Source organism: Thermobia domestica, chromosome 15 (assembly GCF_964235325.1).
Source record: "Thermobia domestica chromosome 15, izTheDome1.hap1.1, whole genome shotgun sequence".
Classification (NCBI taxonomy): domain Eukaryota; kingdom Metazoa; phylum Arthropoda; class Insecta; order Zygentoma; family Lepismatidae; genus Thermobia; species Thermobia domestica.
Window position 1 is genome coordinate 4,983,018 of NC_137468.1, and position 16,400 is coordinate 4,999,417.

The 16,400-nt window shown below is 37.2% G+C and overlaps 1 protein-coding gene across 2 annotated transcripts in view; it reads left to right on the plus strand.

Annotated features, from left to right (window-relative positions):
* The window catches only part of LOC145672045 (succinate dehydrogenase [ubiquinone] iron-sulfur subunit, mitochondrial-like), a 52,428-nt gene extending 37,684 nt beyond the window's left edge, over nt 1-14,744 (plus strand). For both annotated transcript variants that reach the window (XM_081741257.1, XM_081741258.1), the window contains exons 3-7: nt 1,348-1,491; nt 4,136-4,331; nt 6,152-6,253; nt 10,166-10,288; nt 14,393-14,744. In XM_081741257.1, the coding sequence (XP_081597383.1) occupies nt 1,348-1,491; nt 4,136-4,331; nt 6,152-6,253; nt 10,166-10,288; nt 14,393-14,488 (661 nt within the window). In that variant the 3' untranslated portion in view covers nt 14,489-14,744. The remainder of the gene's footprint in view (nt 1-1,347; nt 1,492-4,135; nt 4,332-6,151; nt 6,254-10,165; nt 10,289-14,392) is intronic.
* The last annotated feature ends 1,656 nt before the right edge of the window (nt 14,745-16,400 follow it).

The following is a 16,400-nucleotide window of genomic DNA, read 5'->3' on the forward strand; positions in this document are numbered from 1 at the left end:
GGAACTGCGTTCAAGGAGGTGATCAAAGGTTTCGAAATCGTGACCTAACCGCGAGTGTTGCGATTACGCAGTTCTCGTCAGACTGTGATTTTACAAGAAGGTCGTACCAGGTGATGATTGGATTCTACAGTCAGTTGTGCCGCATAACTTCGATTCTGTGACAATCTTCTTCAATGTTCACTATCCCTGTCAGCTAGGCTTGATTCCCCCCAGTATTATTCTTCTCTGGGGAACACCATAGTCTAGTGGTTAGGACGTTGGACTCACGTCCACATGGTCCCGGGTTCAGTTCCCCAGCCGGTGCTTCCCAGTTTTCGGCGTCCACTTAACGTCGTGAGGCAAACTGGGGAATTCACGAGAATAAGAGATGTGACGACCACCAGGTCTAGAAAGCTCTTGATACGCTTGTTTAAGAGGGCGGCACAGCGCACTGGCCACGTGTTTCTTGTTAGACTGGACGTAGTTCAACCTGTCGCTAACAGATGGCGCTGGAGCAGGCTTAAGTCCTCAAAATGGGCTGTTATGCCAAGCGGTTTGGTTTGATTTTATTCTTCTTTTCTGCTGATGTCTTATCATGAGTTCTGAATGCTATAATGACCTTTATAACTGTTGCTTCCGATACATCTAACGCACTGATAGTCGTGGATATATTACTCCAGCTAATGGCGATCCACAATTTGCCTTCTTTGAAAATCGGAGAAGTTTTACACCACCAATATCTCGTTTACACTCATAAACCGGTACTACTCGTCACCCAATACAGCACTAACACAAATCTCTCATAATGCGCGAATGTTGACTGTTAACTAAGTCCCAAAAATTAGTATAGTAATGCATAGGAGTTTCATGATTTCAGTAACCATCAGTGTATATTTATCCTGTAAAAATCAATTATTCCCCAATTTTCAGAAGTTAAGAATAGTCTTAAATGTACGGGTAGTTACTTATATTCTGGGTAGTTACTTCAATTACATATAAGGGGCCGCGGTGGCTCAGTGGTAGAGCGTTCACCTCTGGTGCTTGGGGTCCCGGGTTCGATCCCAGCCCCCGCCAAGTGGACTTTGTGGTGGACAAACATCGTGTGCGTGGGGTTTCTCTGGGTTCTCCCGTTTCCTCCCACTTTCTTCATTCCACCATTTCACTCATTTCTCATAATCACCGTCTCCTTTAGCCTAACCGGCATAACCGTGGGACGTAAAACTCAAAGATTTCATTTCATTTCAATTACATATGATCTGATCTTTTTTATTATCTTTTAAATATGTTAATGATTGTTGGCTGAATGCCATGATGGATTGTCCATGTTTATAAAAGTAACAAAGAAAAAAAAAACATTTTTCATTGTAGGTGTGGCCCTATGGTGCTGGATGCTTTAATCAAGATTAAAAGTGAGATTGACTCAACACTAAGCTTTCGGAGATCCTGTCGAGAGGGTATATGTGGCTCGTGTGCTATGAATATTGGAGGAGTTAATACATTGGCCTGTATTAGGTACGTCTTGTGTAGTAAAACATTTGTTCACGACGATATACGAAAGAGCGTGTTTAAAATCTCATACATTCGTAAACAATTGTTCTTATAAAATTTAGTTTTCTTATTTATACATTGTACACTGTATACTAAAATAGTTCTGTGAAAACATTAACAGACGTGCTACATACAGCAAGTACATTCTGTAATCTTGTTCAGTTATCATCCGGTAACATGCTCTGTATTTTCAATCACAAATAGAAGATTTGAAAATTAAAACGTTTCTCCCTCTATCTTTAATAGAAATAGAGCTTTCTCAGTTTTCAACTAGAAACTAACATATAAATATGTATAAGAAATTATTGGTTAAATCCCATATCACTCACAGATTTTCTGTACCTTTCAAGGGATAATTTTGTGTTTAAATACTTCAACTGAACTTTTCTGAGAGTTAGAAAACGGTACTCAGTACACTAGTATCTTAAGAATCTTATTTTTGAAGTTAATTTCGAAAGCTAACAACTTCTTTCATTGTTGTACAGTTTGGTGATTTTTAAGTTTGCATAACAAGTTTCATTATATATACACACATTTTAGGAGTTACTGAAACTGCTTCTCTGTGTGCAGTGTTCATCATGTTAATACAGCCGACTGAACTGTTTTGTTTTGATGAGCTCCTCCGTGGCTAAGCGGTTAGCGTACGCGCCTTTGGCGTGGGAGTCCCGGGTTCGATTCCCGGCGGGAGCTCATGTGGTTCGGATTCCACGTTAATCAGTAGGTCCACGTCTCATATAGCCTCGCTGCTGAAAGGGACGCTAAACTAAAATCAACTCAACTCAACTCAATGAACTGTTTTGAACAATTTTCATCTTTCGCGTTGCTGAAAGATGCGTAAAATGTAAATGTAAATTCGTCGCCAGCAAATCCGTTTTTCTACGTCGATTGATGAAGTGAACTGTTGGTTTTTGAAATTAATTTTCAAAGTAACTTTCTCAAGAGACTGCTGTGGTAAGTTAAGTTTTTACAGAAAACGTGACATGACTTTTTTTTTCCTTCGTGCTACTTTTCCATAGCCGAGTTCCTTTACGTTTCTTACGACACTTTTTGTATTGATCACATAAAACTTATTTCTACTAAATTTTAGTTGATAAAATTCATATTATTGACTAATATATGCTGTCTAGTCCCACTTTAAAAATGCTGTGAAAAAAGATCCACAGGTCAGTATGACTTCAAATTTAAACTGAATGTACTTGAAGAAGGGGGAAAAGGTATAACATAAGAAAACAGTTCCAAAGTGTATCAATAGATGGTGCTGTAAGCGGCATAACGAAAGTGGGTTCGGACACAAGTGACATTTTCAATCGAAATACGACGGTTTTGGCATAAGTTGCACATCAAACCAACCAATGTACATGATTGTTTCGGTGTTTTGACGAAAAAAAATGACGTTTAAGTCATTCAACAGTTGTGGCACTGTTATTGGAAAACTCATCCACCACGGCAAGGTCGTACCACATTGGGTGGGAAAGAATCGGTCTTTAATTATCCTTACACCGAAAACTGCATGAAAAGCGCATAATGATTCGGTGGATGGACGGTATTGAAAATGGAACTTTTAATTATAATCACCCTGTATACATTTTCTATTGTACTGACAGCATTTTGAGGTTTCACTAGATATGTTTTGTAATATATGTTTCGCACATAATGGATGAGTTATGCATGACGTATTTCCGGAGTAATTTACTTGTGGTGGGTTCCAGAGAAAATGAAAATTAAAAATTAATACTGCTCTGTGCGTTCTGTAATTAACAGCTATATAGTTTGGACTCGACAATGCAACTTCTTTTAGAACCTTACATATTCGTTATCACTGGACATCTGACATATTACTGTGTGAAGTTGCTTTGTAAATGAAGACGTGTCTAGAATCAGCCCATCATATCGTTCATGATTATTGAGGTTGAACAAATTATGGACGCCCTTTTTCTCGTATCAAGTTTTCCATTGTAGCAATGTTACTTTCGTAAGTCTAGTAAAAGAGCGACCTGAATGTGGAGAATCTTTAGCATTGGTTGTGCCCTGCTTGAATTTCTGTTTGTCTCATACCTTCACTCAACAGAAATCAAACGAGACTTCCTGTAAGGGCGCTGCCATATTGTGTAATTACTCGTCATCATGTGCGCAACACATGCCTGCCAGCTCCAGTTATGAATAGCTCCAAGATGACACTTTAAAAAAACCTGTTGTCTTTTAGATCTTTTAAATACAGTTTTTCTGGTTGTTTGTTTAATGAACCTTGTACGATAAATAGAAGCAGCAACCGATTTTTTTTCCTGGCACCTTTTTTCTTGTCCAGAAGTTCATTTTTTACTCTGGATTTCATTGAATTCATACGTAGGGTATGGTGTAAGAGAAAACCAGTTTATATCCTCAATTTATTATATAATACTGGAAATGTGTTCTTAACTGGATTGAAACTTGAAAAAAGGCAGTGACCAAGCATTTTTTTAATGATTGAACAAGATTTTTAATTGTTCAGGAAACCAACAATATTTTTATCGGAAAGATGGTAAAGTTTTTTATTGCATTGAAAAAAAAATGTGTTATATTTTCATCAAATTTTCTTATTTACTATTTAAAGTGTTTACATTTTGTGCAGCAAAATCGACACTAATTTGAACAAGCCGACGAAGATCTACCCATTGCCTCATATGTACGTGGTGAAGGATTTGGTCCCGGACATGCAAAATTTCTTCGAACAGTACAGATCTATACAGCCTTGGCTGCAGAGAAAGCAAGAGAGGGAACCAGGATCCCAGCAGTACTTACAAAGTGTGGAAGATCGACAAAAGTTGGTGAGTTACTCAGATGTACTTAGATCTAGGTTCTAAAACCCTAGGCAAGCTACATTGGGTCATTTCGTACGTAATATACAGGGTGAATCATTTATTTTGATACGCCCGTGGAACTTCTAAATTAATGGAAAACAAATGTTGAAATTTCGTACTACGTAAATATTGGCAAAGAAACATTGTTTGGTACACTCTATGATACCACAAGGTTAATAGCGTTGACAACCCAACGTAAAGTTACGTTTCTTCAAATGGTAGTAAGTGTTCGTTATGGTGAGGGTAGAAGCTCTCGAAATGTTTGTCTTGAGACAATTCTCATCCTCATGTCCACGTTAAAGAAGGTGACGATTTGGCTGAAGAACCAGTCTTTTTTGAGAAAGAGAGACAGCCTTTTGCAAAAAATCCTAGCCACACACCATTATTTGAAATGTTTTTGTAGGTGAAATTAAATCGAACAAAGATGAATCTTTTGCCTCGATCAGAATCTTTCAAGTCAAGGCGTACAATTTTGTACTTATTGTTGGTAGAATATGGCCTTTAAAAAAAATAGGTGGCTAAATTATTAGTATTATTATAACAAAGCTGTACTTGTTGAGGAGTGTAAGAATAGTTCCTATCCTGGTTGGCGTTGCATGCGTATTAGAAAAATTGTATCGGTGAGTCGAAGCCAGATAAAAGGTGGAGTGGTGGTTAAAGCACGGAGATTTTTGTTCTGCATATCTTTTGATAAGATTTGCCTATACAAGGAGTTCAGAGTATTGAGTGCTCAGAGTAGTAGTTATTATTTTCGAATATGAAGTTGTTCAGGGTAAAGGCGAACTGTTTAACTGAGCTGTCTGGATTAGGAATTGTGTTCTGGGCTTCTAAAGATCGAGGCATGTAATTAGGTGTTCTTTGAGATTGCTGAGGCCATGGGTTGTAATATCTGTTCGTAAATAATGAAATAACTTGTATGGAGACGTTAGTGTGTAAAAGAGTGTCTACATAATATAACATTTTGGAATATATTAATTTTAGTTATTATATGAGGTAGCTATAATTATCACATCGGATTCATCATCTCAGCATGTACTTGTGAGCACGGTGGCAGAGCGCTCACTTCTGGTCAAGGATTCGCTGGTTCGATCTCAAATCACGTGAATTTCTAGCGGACAACATTATGTCCATGGGTTATCACGTTCCATCTCATATTTTCATTCCATCAGTAGTTCCATAATAATTCGCTTTCGTCAATTACCTGTTTCCTTTAGTCCAAAGAGCTTAATTGTGGGATGTTAAACTTGAAATCCCATTTCAGCTTCTACTATGGATATGTGGGTTTTATGAGATTAATGCATCCCCGTAAGTTAAACAGTAGCGATTCGGCAGAAAGAACACATGGCGATACGAATATGTAAAACCGGGATCACAGGGAGTCATTCTCAGGTTTAAGTAGGTCTAGAAACTTAATTCAGATAAGGGTATTTTTCAGTTTTAGTGTGTTTCTATAATTCGAAAGCCAGAATTCAAGTGAGATGTATAGGATAATAAACCAGGAGTCTTCGAAGGCGGTGACTGTGTCCTACCACTTTATTATATACTTCACTTAGGCGTGCAATGTTTGAAACTTTCCGAACCTCGTGAGTGACGATCCGATAAGTTTTAAACTGAAATCATCTTTCTATCCTGAAAGTTCCTAATTACTTTTTAATTGTTAGAACCATTTCAAGTAATCAGATTAATATTATCGTTCACAAGGAATGTTTTTAGAAAATATTGAATTGTTACTACTGTAGGCTGTGCTGATGCAACATGTTACATATGTATTTTCTTCTATGTTACAGGACGGATTATATGAATGTATCCTTTGCGCGTGTTGCACTACGTCGTGCCCATCCTATTGGTGGAATGGAGACAAATATTTGGGTCCAGCAGTTCTAATGCAGGTAGGTTTCCGTGGTGAAATAGTGAATTTGATTGACTTTCTTTTTTTTGTGTGTGTGTGTGTGTGTGTAAGTTTGAAATTTGAAGTTTTCGAAATTTGTGCAAGTTTGAGTCATGGTGCCAGGCACAGTAACTGTCAAAAGAATGTGTCTTATTTGGCGGGTGGGTGTGTAAAGTGCTGTAAATCAAAAATCAGTGTCCTACAGAAATCACATTTGAAAGCTCAGACCTAAATCCAAAATCCAGTTTTAGGTTTCAGATTTTTATAAAGTCTTATTAAGGTGAAGAGCTACAACATCTAATTATTTTCCCAAACCCAAATTTTCGATTTATGTCTGAACCCTCAAATGCGACTTGTGCAAAACTAATTTTTTTACTTAACGTACTTTACACACGCACCCACAATTTGTAAATTTAAGTAGATGCAGGGTGTCTACTAAAATTCCAAAATGAAATTTCGTTACTTTTTCGTGACCTTTTCTTTACCAAACCATAAAATTTCGTAACATTCCCAAGAGGAAACTTGGGAGCGAATTAGGCCAAATTTTCATGCATGTGACGGAAGCGTGCTTTTTTTTCTGATTTGATAGCGAATAAAGCTGACCATAGACATTTGTGGTGATGAATTTTGACGTTTTATAGAACAAAATTTTCCAATCTGTACTTATATTTGTAGATTAAAAAAAAATCGTGACCCAAAAGGTAAATAAATTTCATTACTTTCGTGACCGATAGACACCCTGTTTAATACATATGAGATTACAGAGATTGCTTTTATCCATTTCTGCAGTGAATTAATTTATTGGGGTAATCATTTGGATTGTCTTCCTATTGGGTACAGTACAGTATTTATTGGGTACAATCGTCTGTAGGCCTCTGTCAGAAGCCGCTTGGAACAACCCAAACATTTTACTCTGTTTCTTACTATCGTTTGTGTGTAAGTTATGATCTTGAATTCACACGGTAGTACTTTTGTATTCCAATAGGCTTATGAGGTGGCCTGTAGATGAGTGCAAATGGGCAACGGAAACAATTATTCCGATAAATTAAAATCATTGTGCATATAGGTAAGCAATTTTCTTAGTCTTTCATGTTGTTGTTGTTGTGTTCGCTTGAACCTTCAGTTCTCTTGAAGAAATGGCAGATACGTTAAATCAACGAGTTACAGTAGTAAACAGAGACAAGTGTTGGAAAAAATCTAAGATTTATGTATATATTGAAGAGATCAATATTACGTATGACTCTAGACTAGTGATCTAGAGAAATTAAAAGCTGGTTTCATGTTGGATGCATTATAATCTGACTACTAAAAACTTTTATTATAGCTTTTCATAGAACTAAGGTATGCTATACGTTCAGTATGAAAATATCAACATGTCATATTTGGAACTATTTCGTCAACGAACAAAATATAGAAGAAATTATCAGTATGGCTAACAATTCAAGCAACTTCATAAATATTAAGTTTTTGTAAAATACCCAGTTTTTGGGTGGGCAAATACCCATTTTTTTATTTACCCACCTACTGGATATTTACCCAACCTACATCATTACCCTAGATTACCCAAGAGAAGTTTTATTAGAACCTTGCAACGGATGAAATACCAAACAACCGAGTAAACAGTCTAACGATGAAATGGCATAATAAAAGCGGCGCTGGACTAGTAGGAACTCGAATAGTTTTCCAGGTGGTCGCTTCAACAACAGAGAACTCCTAACGACATGATCAATTTTTATTGTGTTATTTTATTTTTGTATTGCTTTATTCCTCAAACTTCCAGTGACGTCAAGCGCTGATATCGTTATACAACACACAGAGCTTTCTCAGCTGAAATTTCCGCCTTGTTCAGTTATTTTTAGAAACCATCAGCAAGTGAGAAGTGAGTTGGAATTTGAGGAACAAGATGAGAAAACAGGAATGCTTCGCGTCGTTGGTACCTTAATCGGTATGGCAAGCTGGAAATAGGATTTGAGTTGTAATTTTATAGGTATAAATATTTGTTACAAAATAACAGTTGATTCAAATTTGTATTAACGGTTTTCTTATTGTTATTGCTCTTTTTTTCTCGTTCTTTCGGTAATAAATTATTCTGAATTTAACTTAATTTCAAGTCATTTTCTATATTCAGTGTCTTAGAGTGTAATTTTATTTTACGGATGGATTAATTGACTTTCAAAATCACCTAAACAGTACGTATCCCAACATTAATATAATAATGGAAACTGAAAAAGAAAAGAAGATTCCGCTTCTGTATAGGGCCTATATTAATTTTGAAGAAAGATCTGGGACGATTAGGTTGCAGTGTACATAGAAAAGAGCTGATTCCTGTATTACCTACCCGAAGAAAGGTCATTACTATATAATTATACAAAGCAAGCAAAGAAAATATTAGATAAAGATAACCTTCAAGAAGTAAGTGATCTATCTAAGACAGGTTTTTGTACAAAATGATTACAGGGTGTCTACTAAAATTCCAAAATGAAATTTCGTGACTTTTCTTTACCAAATCATTAAATTTTCTAGCATTTTAAAGAGCGAATTTGGGTGGGAATTAGACCGAATTTTCATCCATGCGATAGAAACGTACTTTGCTTGCGATTTGGTAACATCTAAACGCGACCATAGACATTTTTGGTGGTGAATTTTGACGTTTTATAGAACAAAATTTTCCAATCTGTACTTACATTTGTACAGTTTTAAAAAATCGTGACCCAAAAGCTAAATTTCGTGACTTTTTCGTGACTTTCATGACCGTTTTCTGATTTCGTGACTTTTTCGTGACCGATAGACACCCTGGATTATAATAGAAAAAGAAAGAAATACATGAATAAGGCAATAACAAAATGTTTACATTGCCACAAGAACGAGAATTCAGACAGAATTTCGAAGAAGAAAAACAAAATTTTGTATTCATATCCTGTATTCACAATACTTCGAATAAAATAAGTCGTTTATTGAATAAATATCGAATAAAAACAATTTATTTGATACTTTTGAAGATCAGACAAATGCTACGCACCGTGAAAGATTAGACATCCCATGTATTTACTCAATCCATGTGAATGTGGCCTAACATACATTGGACAAACGGGACGTACGGTTCAGACTGAATATGAGAAGCATATAAGATATATACGATTAAACTGACCAGAGCAGGAAGCATTAGCGCAACATGCAATGGAAAAAAAGAAGCAGCATTCAAAATTTGTCTGTGATATGTAGATCTACTACCCATGGATGTTGAAAGGTTATTACGAAGAAGCAATAGAAATGAAATTACACCATAACACATTGAATAGAGAAGAAAGTTTGAAATTAAGTGAAATTTGCAATATTTTACTGCCATAAGAAAGGAAAAAAGAAAACAATAATACTATTACGAAAACGGTTAATATAAATTTGAATCAAACTGTAATTTGTAACATTTAATTTTTAAATATTGAAATATAAAATGTAACAAAATTATACCACAATAATTTTACAACCATTGCCCGAACTAAAATGAAATTATTACGTTTAATGTCCCACCATTATGCCTGATAAGCTAAAGAAGATGGACGAATTGGTGGAATGAGAAAGTGGGAGTACCCCAGGAAAATCCGTTGTCCACCAACTTACTTGGCCGGGAATCGAATCAGGACCCCACACGCCACAGATCAGCGCTCTACCACTGAGCCTCCTAATTCCCTGAATTAGAACAACTCTGGAGATAAATGCAGTCAGGGCGTTTGAAACTTCAAAGAAAATAAACAGAGATGAAATATCAAGTCTTATTTCTTGAATTTTAGTGCTTTATTTACTGTGTGTGATTATGTATTTTTTTTCTGGAATGTAATTAATTTTCTGTTCCTTCAGTGAATTCATAGATCTAAAGCCACCTTTTCTAAAGATAAGTATTTTCTTTTTCTTGTAGGCGTACAGATGGATCATCGATTCGAGAGACGAAGCAACAGAAGAGCGATTGAATAAATTGCGTGATCCTTTCTCCGTATTCCGATGCCACTCAATCATGAACTGCACCAGGACTTGTCCAAAGGTAAATGTTCATCAGATTCTTATAAAAAGAAGAAGTGCCATACTTAAAAATTTTTGAAGGAAATGAACTCTTGACTTAAGGAGTCACAAACTCCGCGACAAAATATTCAGCTCTGAAACACAACCGTCTCAAAAAGAAAAAAGAAATTTACTTTAAAAAGACTCGTTAGAAACTGTGTTCAGATTTAATTTGACAGATTCGGCGGAAGTCTTTACTTTCAACATCCGCCAGCCCCTTCTGAACACGATCTTGCTCTGGAGCATTATAGGTTCAGTTGTTTATCTTTCTAGTAGATACCTAATTATATCATAAATACTGTCACAAGTTTGAATGAGTAACACAGAGAGTATTAACACCAAGGCAATTTATTTTGGTCATGTTGTACACCTGACGCACGAATAATTTTTCGAAATGTCCCTTCTTGGCCTTGATGCAGGCACGAAGTCTGTCCGGCCACTGGTCAATGGCATTAGCACCACGTCCATGGGAAAATTGTTCACTGCTCGGGTCAAGGATTGTTTCAGACTGTCGACAGATGGATGCCGTTTATGGCAGACCTTTGCCTGAAGGACTGCCCAAAGTTTGTAGTCCAACGGATTAAGGTCCGGGCTGCTAGAAGGCCAATCAGCGGTAGAAATGAAGTCGGGCACGTTCCGTGCCAGCCACTCCTGGGTTGTTTCCGCTTCGTGGCCTGGAGCGGAATCTGCTGGAAGGTCCACCTTTCTTCAGGGAACATGGTAGCAGACAGTGGTTTCACTATAGGTGTTAGCACTGTGTCCTGGTACATCTTGGCAGATGTTTTAACATCTTGTTCGCAAAAATGCAGCTGGATTGTGCCTGAATAGCTCACTCCCCACCAAACCATCACTGAGGCAGAATGATGTAGCCTCTGAACCCTTGGAACTGCCTCAGCAGCTGCAGTAGATGACGTGGCATACACAAGATCATTTTGGGCGTTGTAGACCTGCTGAATCGTGAACAGAATCTGTGCAGATTGTCGGCGTAAAGCCGCAACAGTCTCTTTGATTTAAGGACCCTCTGCGACATTAATGTTTGGGTGAGAAAGTGACCAGTCCGCCTCTTATACGCCCGTAGATGTAGGCACTCATGAGAACACGAGACATGGAATTTCTGTTTATGTTCATCTCAGCAATCATCACACTTTGTGTTCGAACAGGATTTCTTCGAATTCTTGCTGCGCCTGCTTTCTGGACCTGCGGGGTTCGTACCGTTCGTGGTCTGACACTCCTTGCGCGGTCACCTGCCGTTCGAGTCTCGGTATATCGCTGTATGGCGCGATATACGAATCTCTTGCTGATTTGTACGGGTTTCAGGAGGTTGGAAATCTCACCTGCTGTCTTCCCGACCTTGTGTAGTGGAATTACTGCTACACGATTTTCGTAATCGCCCCACTCCATCAGAACTCAGTACAATATCAACGTATGTCTTGAACAGTCAAACACACTACATGCATCTTCCGCTTTATGCACAGATGGCAGCACTGTGCCACTCCGAATGCCTACAGCGCCACTCCAAACTTTGTGACAGTATTTATGATATAACTAGGTAGACATAGTGCGTTTGTACACGCTGTTAAAGAACTTCATGTCATAAATTTAAGTAAACCCTTTTATTAAATGAAAAAAAAAAAAAAAAGTTTAATAAGCATTGGTTGGGAAACGCCTCCTTTCAGTTACAAAACGCTGAAGATGCGAAACATCACGTTTTAAGGCGCTCTGGCGTAAAAGTTATTTCATCACTCGCAAGCGGTCCAAGAAATTACATAAGAATTAATATGCACTCTATCTTAATATCCATCTTTCAAAAATCCCCGGTACTGGCTTAACAAACTGTATAAACTAATTTGGGGTATAAGGATGCCATTTAAAGTACTAATTGAGAACGCGTTGCGTGGGTACCAGAAGAAAACTGAAATATAGATATTTACATAGAGCGCATACTAATTCCTATACGAGGAAGGATAAGAAACTAAGGTCACAAAGCAGATATTTTTTGGAGTTTTGTCTATTATAGGAGAATGAGAAGTGTACAGTAATTCTAATACATGGAGTTGGCAATTGTGCGGAGTTACAAACACCTACGGAGCTAGTTGTAGGTAATCACAAGTGGTGACTCGTTTGGAGAACTTCTCTCGCGTAGAAATCTGCTCAGTTATTCGATTTCTGTGAGCGAAACATATAACCGCGGCTGAAATTTACCGGCAGCTGGTAGAGGTTTATGGAGAGGCTGTAATGTCTTGTGAGCTTTCGCAGAATGGTGCCCGAAAGTTTGCGGTTGGTAGAGAAAACAATACCGATGAGGAACGCAGTGGCCGACCCAGCACGGCATCAACAGTCATCGACCATCCTCCCTACAGCCCGGACCTCACTCCAAGTGACTTTCACCTTTACCGCACTTAAAAAGAACACCTAGAAGGACGTTGCTTCGCTTCAAACGAGGTGGAACACTTTGTGATAGTGTAGCTGAACATGCAAGGACAGGATTTTTACCAGGAGGGAATCTTCAAATTCATCCCACGATGCGACAAGAGCCTTAAGCGATATGGAGACTGTCGAAAAATAACCTAATGTATGTACTATCTGTTGGCTGTATTGGTTGTATGAAATGATATATACACGTTTCTCTGCATGCTTTGTAACCTTACTTTCTGATCACTCCTTTTATAATTCCTTAAGGTTAGTGTAAAGGGACAAGTTTTGCCGATAGATGTCACTACAGTCTTCCAATCTCTCCCATGTATTTTTTACCCTTTACGAAAATTTACAATTTCTTTTATAAATTTTAACGTAGAGACTTCAAATTTTTAGAGAAGGAACTTCATAACATATTAAAGGGAACAATCCGTGCCGATTTTTTATTTAGAATTTTCTTCATTGTTGAAACAGCTTCATTGTTAAAGATTTAGATATCCATTTCAACAATGAAGAAAATTCTAAATAAAAAATCGGCACAGATTATTGCCTTCGATACATTATGAAGATCCTTTTCTAAAAATTTGAAGTCTGTAGGTTGAAATTTGTAAGAGAAATCGTGAATTTTCGTGAAAGATAAAAAATACATGGGAGAGATACGAAGACTATAGTGTCATCTATCGGCAAAACTTGTCCCTTTAAACCAACCTTAAACTGCTTGGGATAGGTCCCATAATTTTCATGCCAGATCATTTTAAAACGTGGTGTTTGGCGTTTTCGGCAGTTTATAGCCCTGAAAGGAGAGCTTTCGACCCATGTTTATTAGAATTTGTTATAAAGAATTACCTCAATTAAAGGAATTACGACACGGAGTTCATTAACATGTTGTACAAAAGAGATCAAATATTGTTACCTGTGTGGTGCGTCTTGGAGGTAGTGTGTGTTCATTTTTACGAATTACCTACCAAAAGATAGTGAACACATTATCACATGACACTTAAAATAAGAAAAATAAAGCCTTTTACAGATACGATGACTGCAGTCCAATATAGCACTCACATGGACGCTTTTCCTATTTATTGCTTTTTCCTGTCAGAAAATTAAGCTTTTAATGAAAGTACTTGTAGTGTACTTTTTAGTATTGTGTAATAATGTTTGCACTGTTTTCTGATAAGTAGTTTACCATGCCCGCTTCAGATTGCAGCGTTCCAATTGTATATATATGAGGCGTTCTGAATAGTGAGGGTGAATTCAACGAAGGGTTATTTCCTGAAAATACACTCTAATGGTCAGAATAATCGTCCATTTATTTTGGACTTCCACAAATTATGCATATAGGCACGAGAACTGCCTACAACAGAGAAATTTGGTTTTATTAGTTCAACGCCTCAAACGTAATTTCTGAACGTTCAGATTCCTTTTTAGTGCGCCCTACCTACCGGTACTCCTCATATATACATACAATAATGTCCGGTAGTCTAACAGTATTGAGCCATTTGCAAATCAGATGGCAAATCTCGGGGTATGTAAATCGCTGCTGCCCTAGATTCCATTTATTTACTAAACTTTTCATGAGTTTCGCATTCTGCATTCTTTTTAAACGCAAAATACATAGGAAAGCACGCCATTTGTTTGTTTTCATGGGTCTACATAAATATTTTTCTCCTTCTAGGGCCTGAGTCCAGGAGCAGCAATCGCTGAAATTCGAAAGCTTCTGTCAGGAATAAGTAAGAAAGAGGAGCCAAAACTAAAAACTGCAACGGCTTAGAGGAGACAACGCATTTTCAGCGCTGCACGTAGACATTGTGTTGTGCCTATTCTTTTCCTTTGTAAAGGTACAGTATTACAGAAACAGGGATGCACCTAGGACAGTTTAAATCGAACGAACGCTACGAAGATTTGGACCATGTATTAAGTTTCTGGAGTACTGCAAGCTGATTGCAGGATTGTATAGTTACAAAGTAACTCTTCATAATGATCTGTTGATATCATATTGAAAATAAATTAATATTTAAATAGCATTACGTTTGATCTTTTGCTTTAGTTTCCTTTGCTTATTTTTATTAGTTTTTTTCCTCCTGCTGATAAGCAAACATTCGGATGAGGCGGGAAGGGGGTTATTTTTTATTTTTCGTAATTGTATTCAGCATATTAAAATTAGTGCTCATGCAAATTTTCGCAACTGAACCGCCATTGATTTGTCAGAAAAATGTGCCTAAAACTCAGCCTTTGTAAAAATTTTCCCTTCTAGACTTCGAGGCACATAACTCACTCTCTGATTAAAATAGGAATATGAGTTATACCTCATTTAAATTGAAATTAAATCGTCTTTCAATGATATAGGTTTAGTTTGAATACTCTTTAAACGAAGGAAACACCAGAGGAATTTATGAACAAATGTTAGTTTTCTGATTACATTCGCTTATAATTTGGCAACACTGCCTCGAACACTAACAAAAGGGATTGAGACATACCCCATTATATTTGAAACATAATGTGAGGATGATGCATTCATTGCTCTAATAGTGTTAAGAATAAAATACAGATGTTTTCACTTGTAATGGAAAAGTAGAACGTTGAATTTAGCAAGGTAAAAGATAAACATTATAGTTATTGACGAACACGCACATACTAAAATAGTAGACCTTTGTATCTTGTGACGACCCGCTTGGACAAGCCTGAAGGACGAGGAAAAAACAGATTCAATCCATTGGTAAACACTTCCCCGTGGTAAAATATTTTCCCAGTATTGTGCTGAAAGTCTATGGATCAGCTCTGCTTTGATGTTGGTAATAGTACAGCAGAAAACGTTAATAGAATCTGGAACTCGCAAAACAGAATGGAGTTTTTTAAGATGGAGTCTGTGGGAAAAGTAAGATGTTTATGGATTTACGAATATATGTAAATCAACGTAGGACTGTGGCACATTGTTAGTAATTACCGAATTGTATGAGAGAGAGATTCGCTGAAAGCTAGTAATTTATTATAATGTGGTCAGTGTGAGGACGTTAAATATGTGAAGTACGTAGCTGAATAAAGATCTGATCTACGACTCAGAGTTTATCCTTTTTGTTACTAGGTTGTAGTCACTTTATTAGTGGCTCCCTGTCACATTTGCACCTGACATCTATTTCCTTGTATCTCTGTAGATCGTGTATATTACTTTGTATAGTCCACAGCCAAAAAACTTACAACATGGTAGGCGTAGTTTCACAGTAAACTTACATAACAGAGCAGGAAATCAACCTAACGTCTAAGTGGCACGAATCACGCTAGGAGAAACCTCGGCGTCCTCCCCTGTACACTTATTTTGGAGCAAAAGATTCGTCGTTTCACAATAAACTTACATGCTCATGTTGCAGTTTTTTTTTTTTTTTTTTTTTTTTCTGCGGACTGTACATGCATTTTGATAATTAAGAATAATACATCAAGCTCGTGGTACACCTTTAGACCACAGAAAACGGATTAAGGAACGTTGTTCTTCTGTGGTGCAAATGGACAGCTGCGCAGCAATGTTTACTTTGCAATAGGGCAAAGCAAATTGAAGTGATAACACTAAACCCTGACAATAATCAGCTTGTAAACACAGAAAGCCGTACAGGCAATCTACAGAAAACTAGAGGAAATGTGCACATATCCTTGAGAGTTTAGTATGCGTAATTGGAATAAAAACACACAAA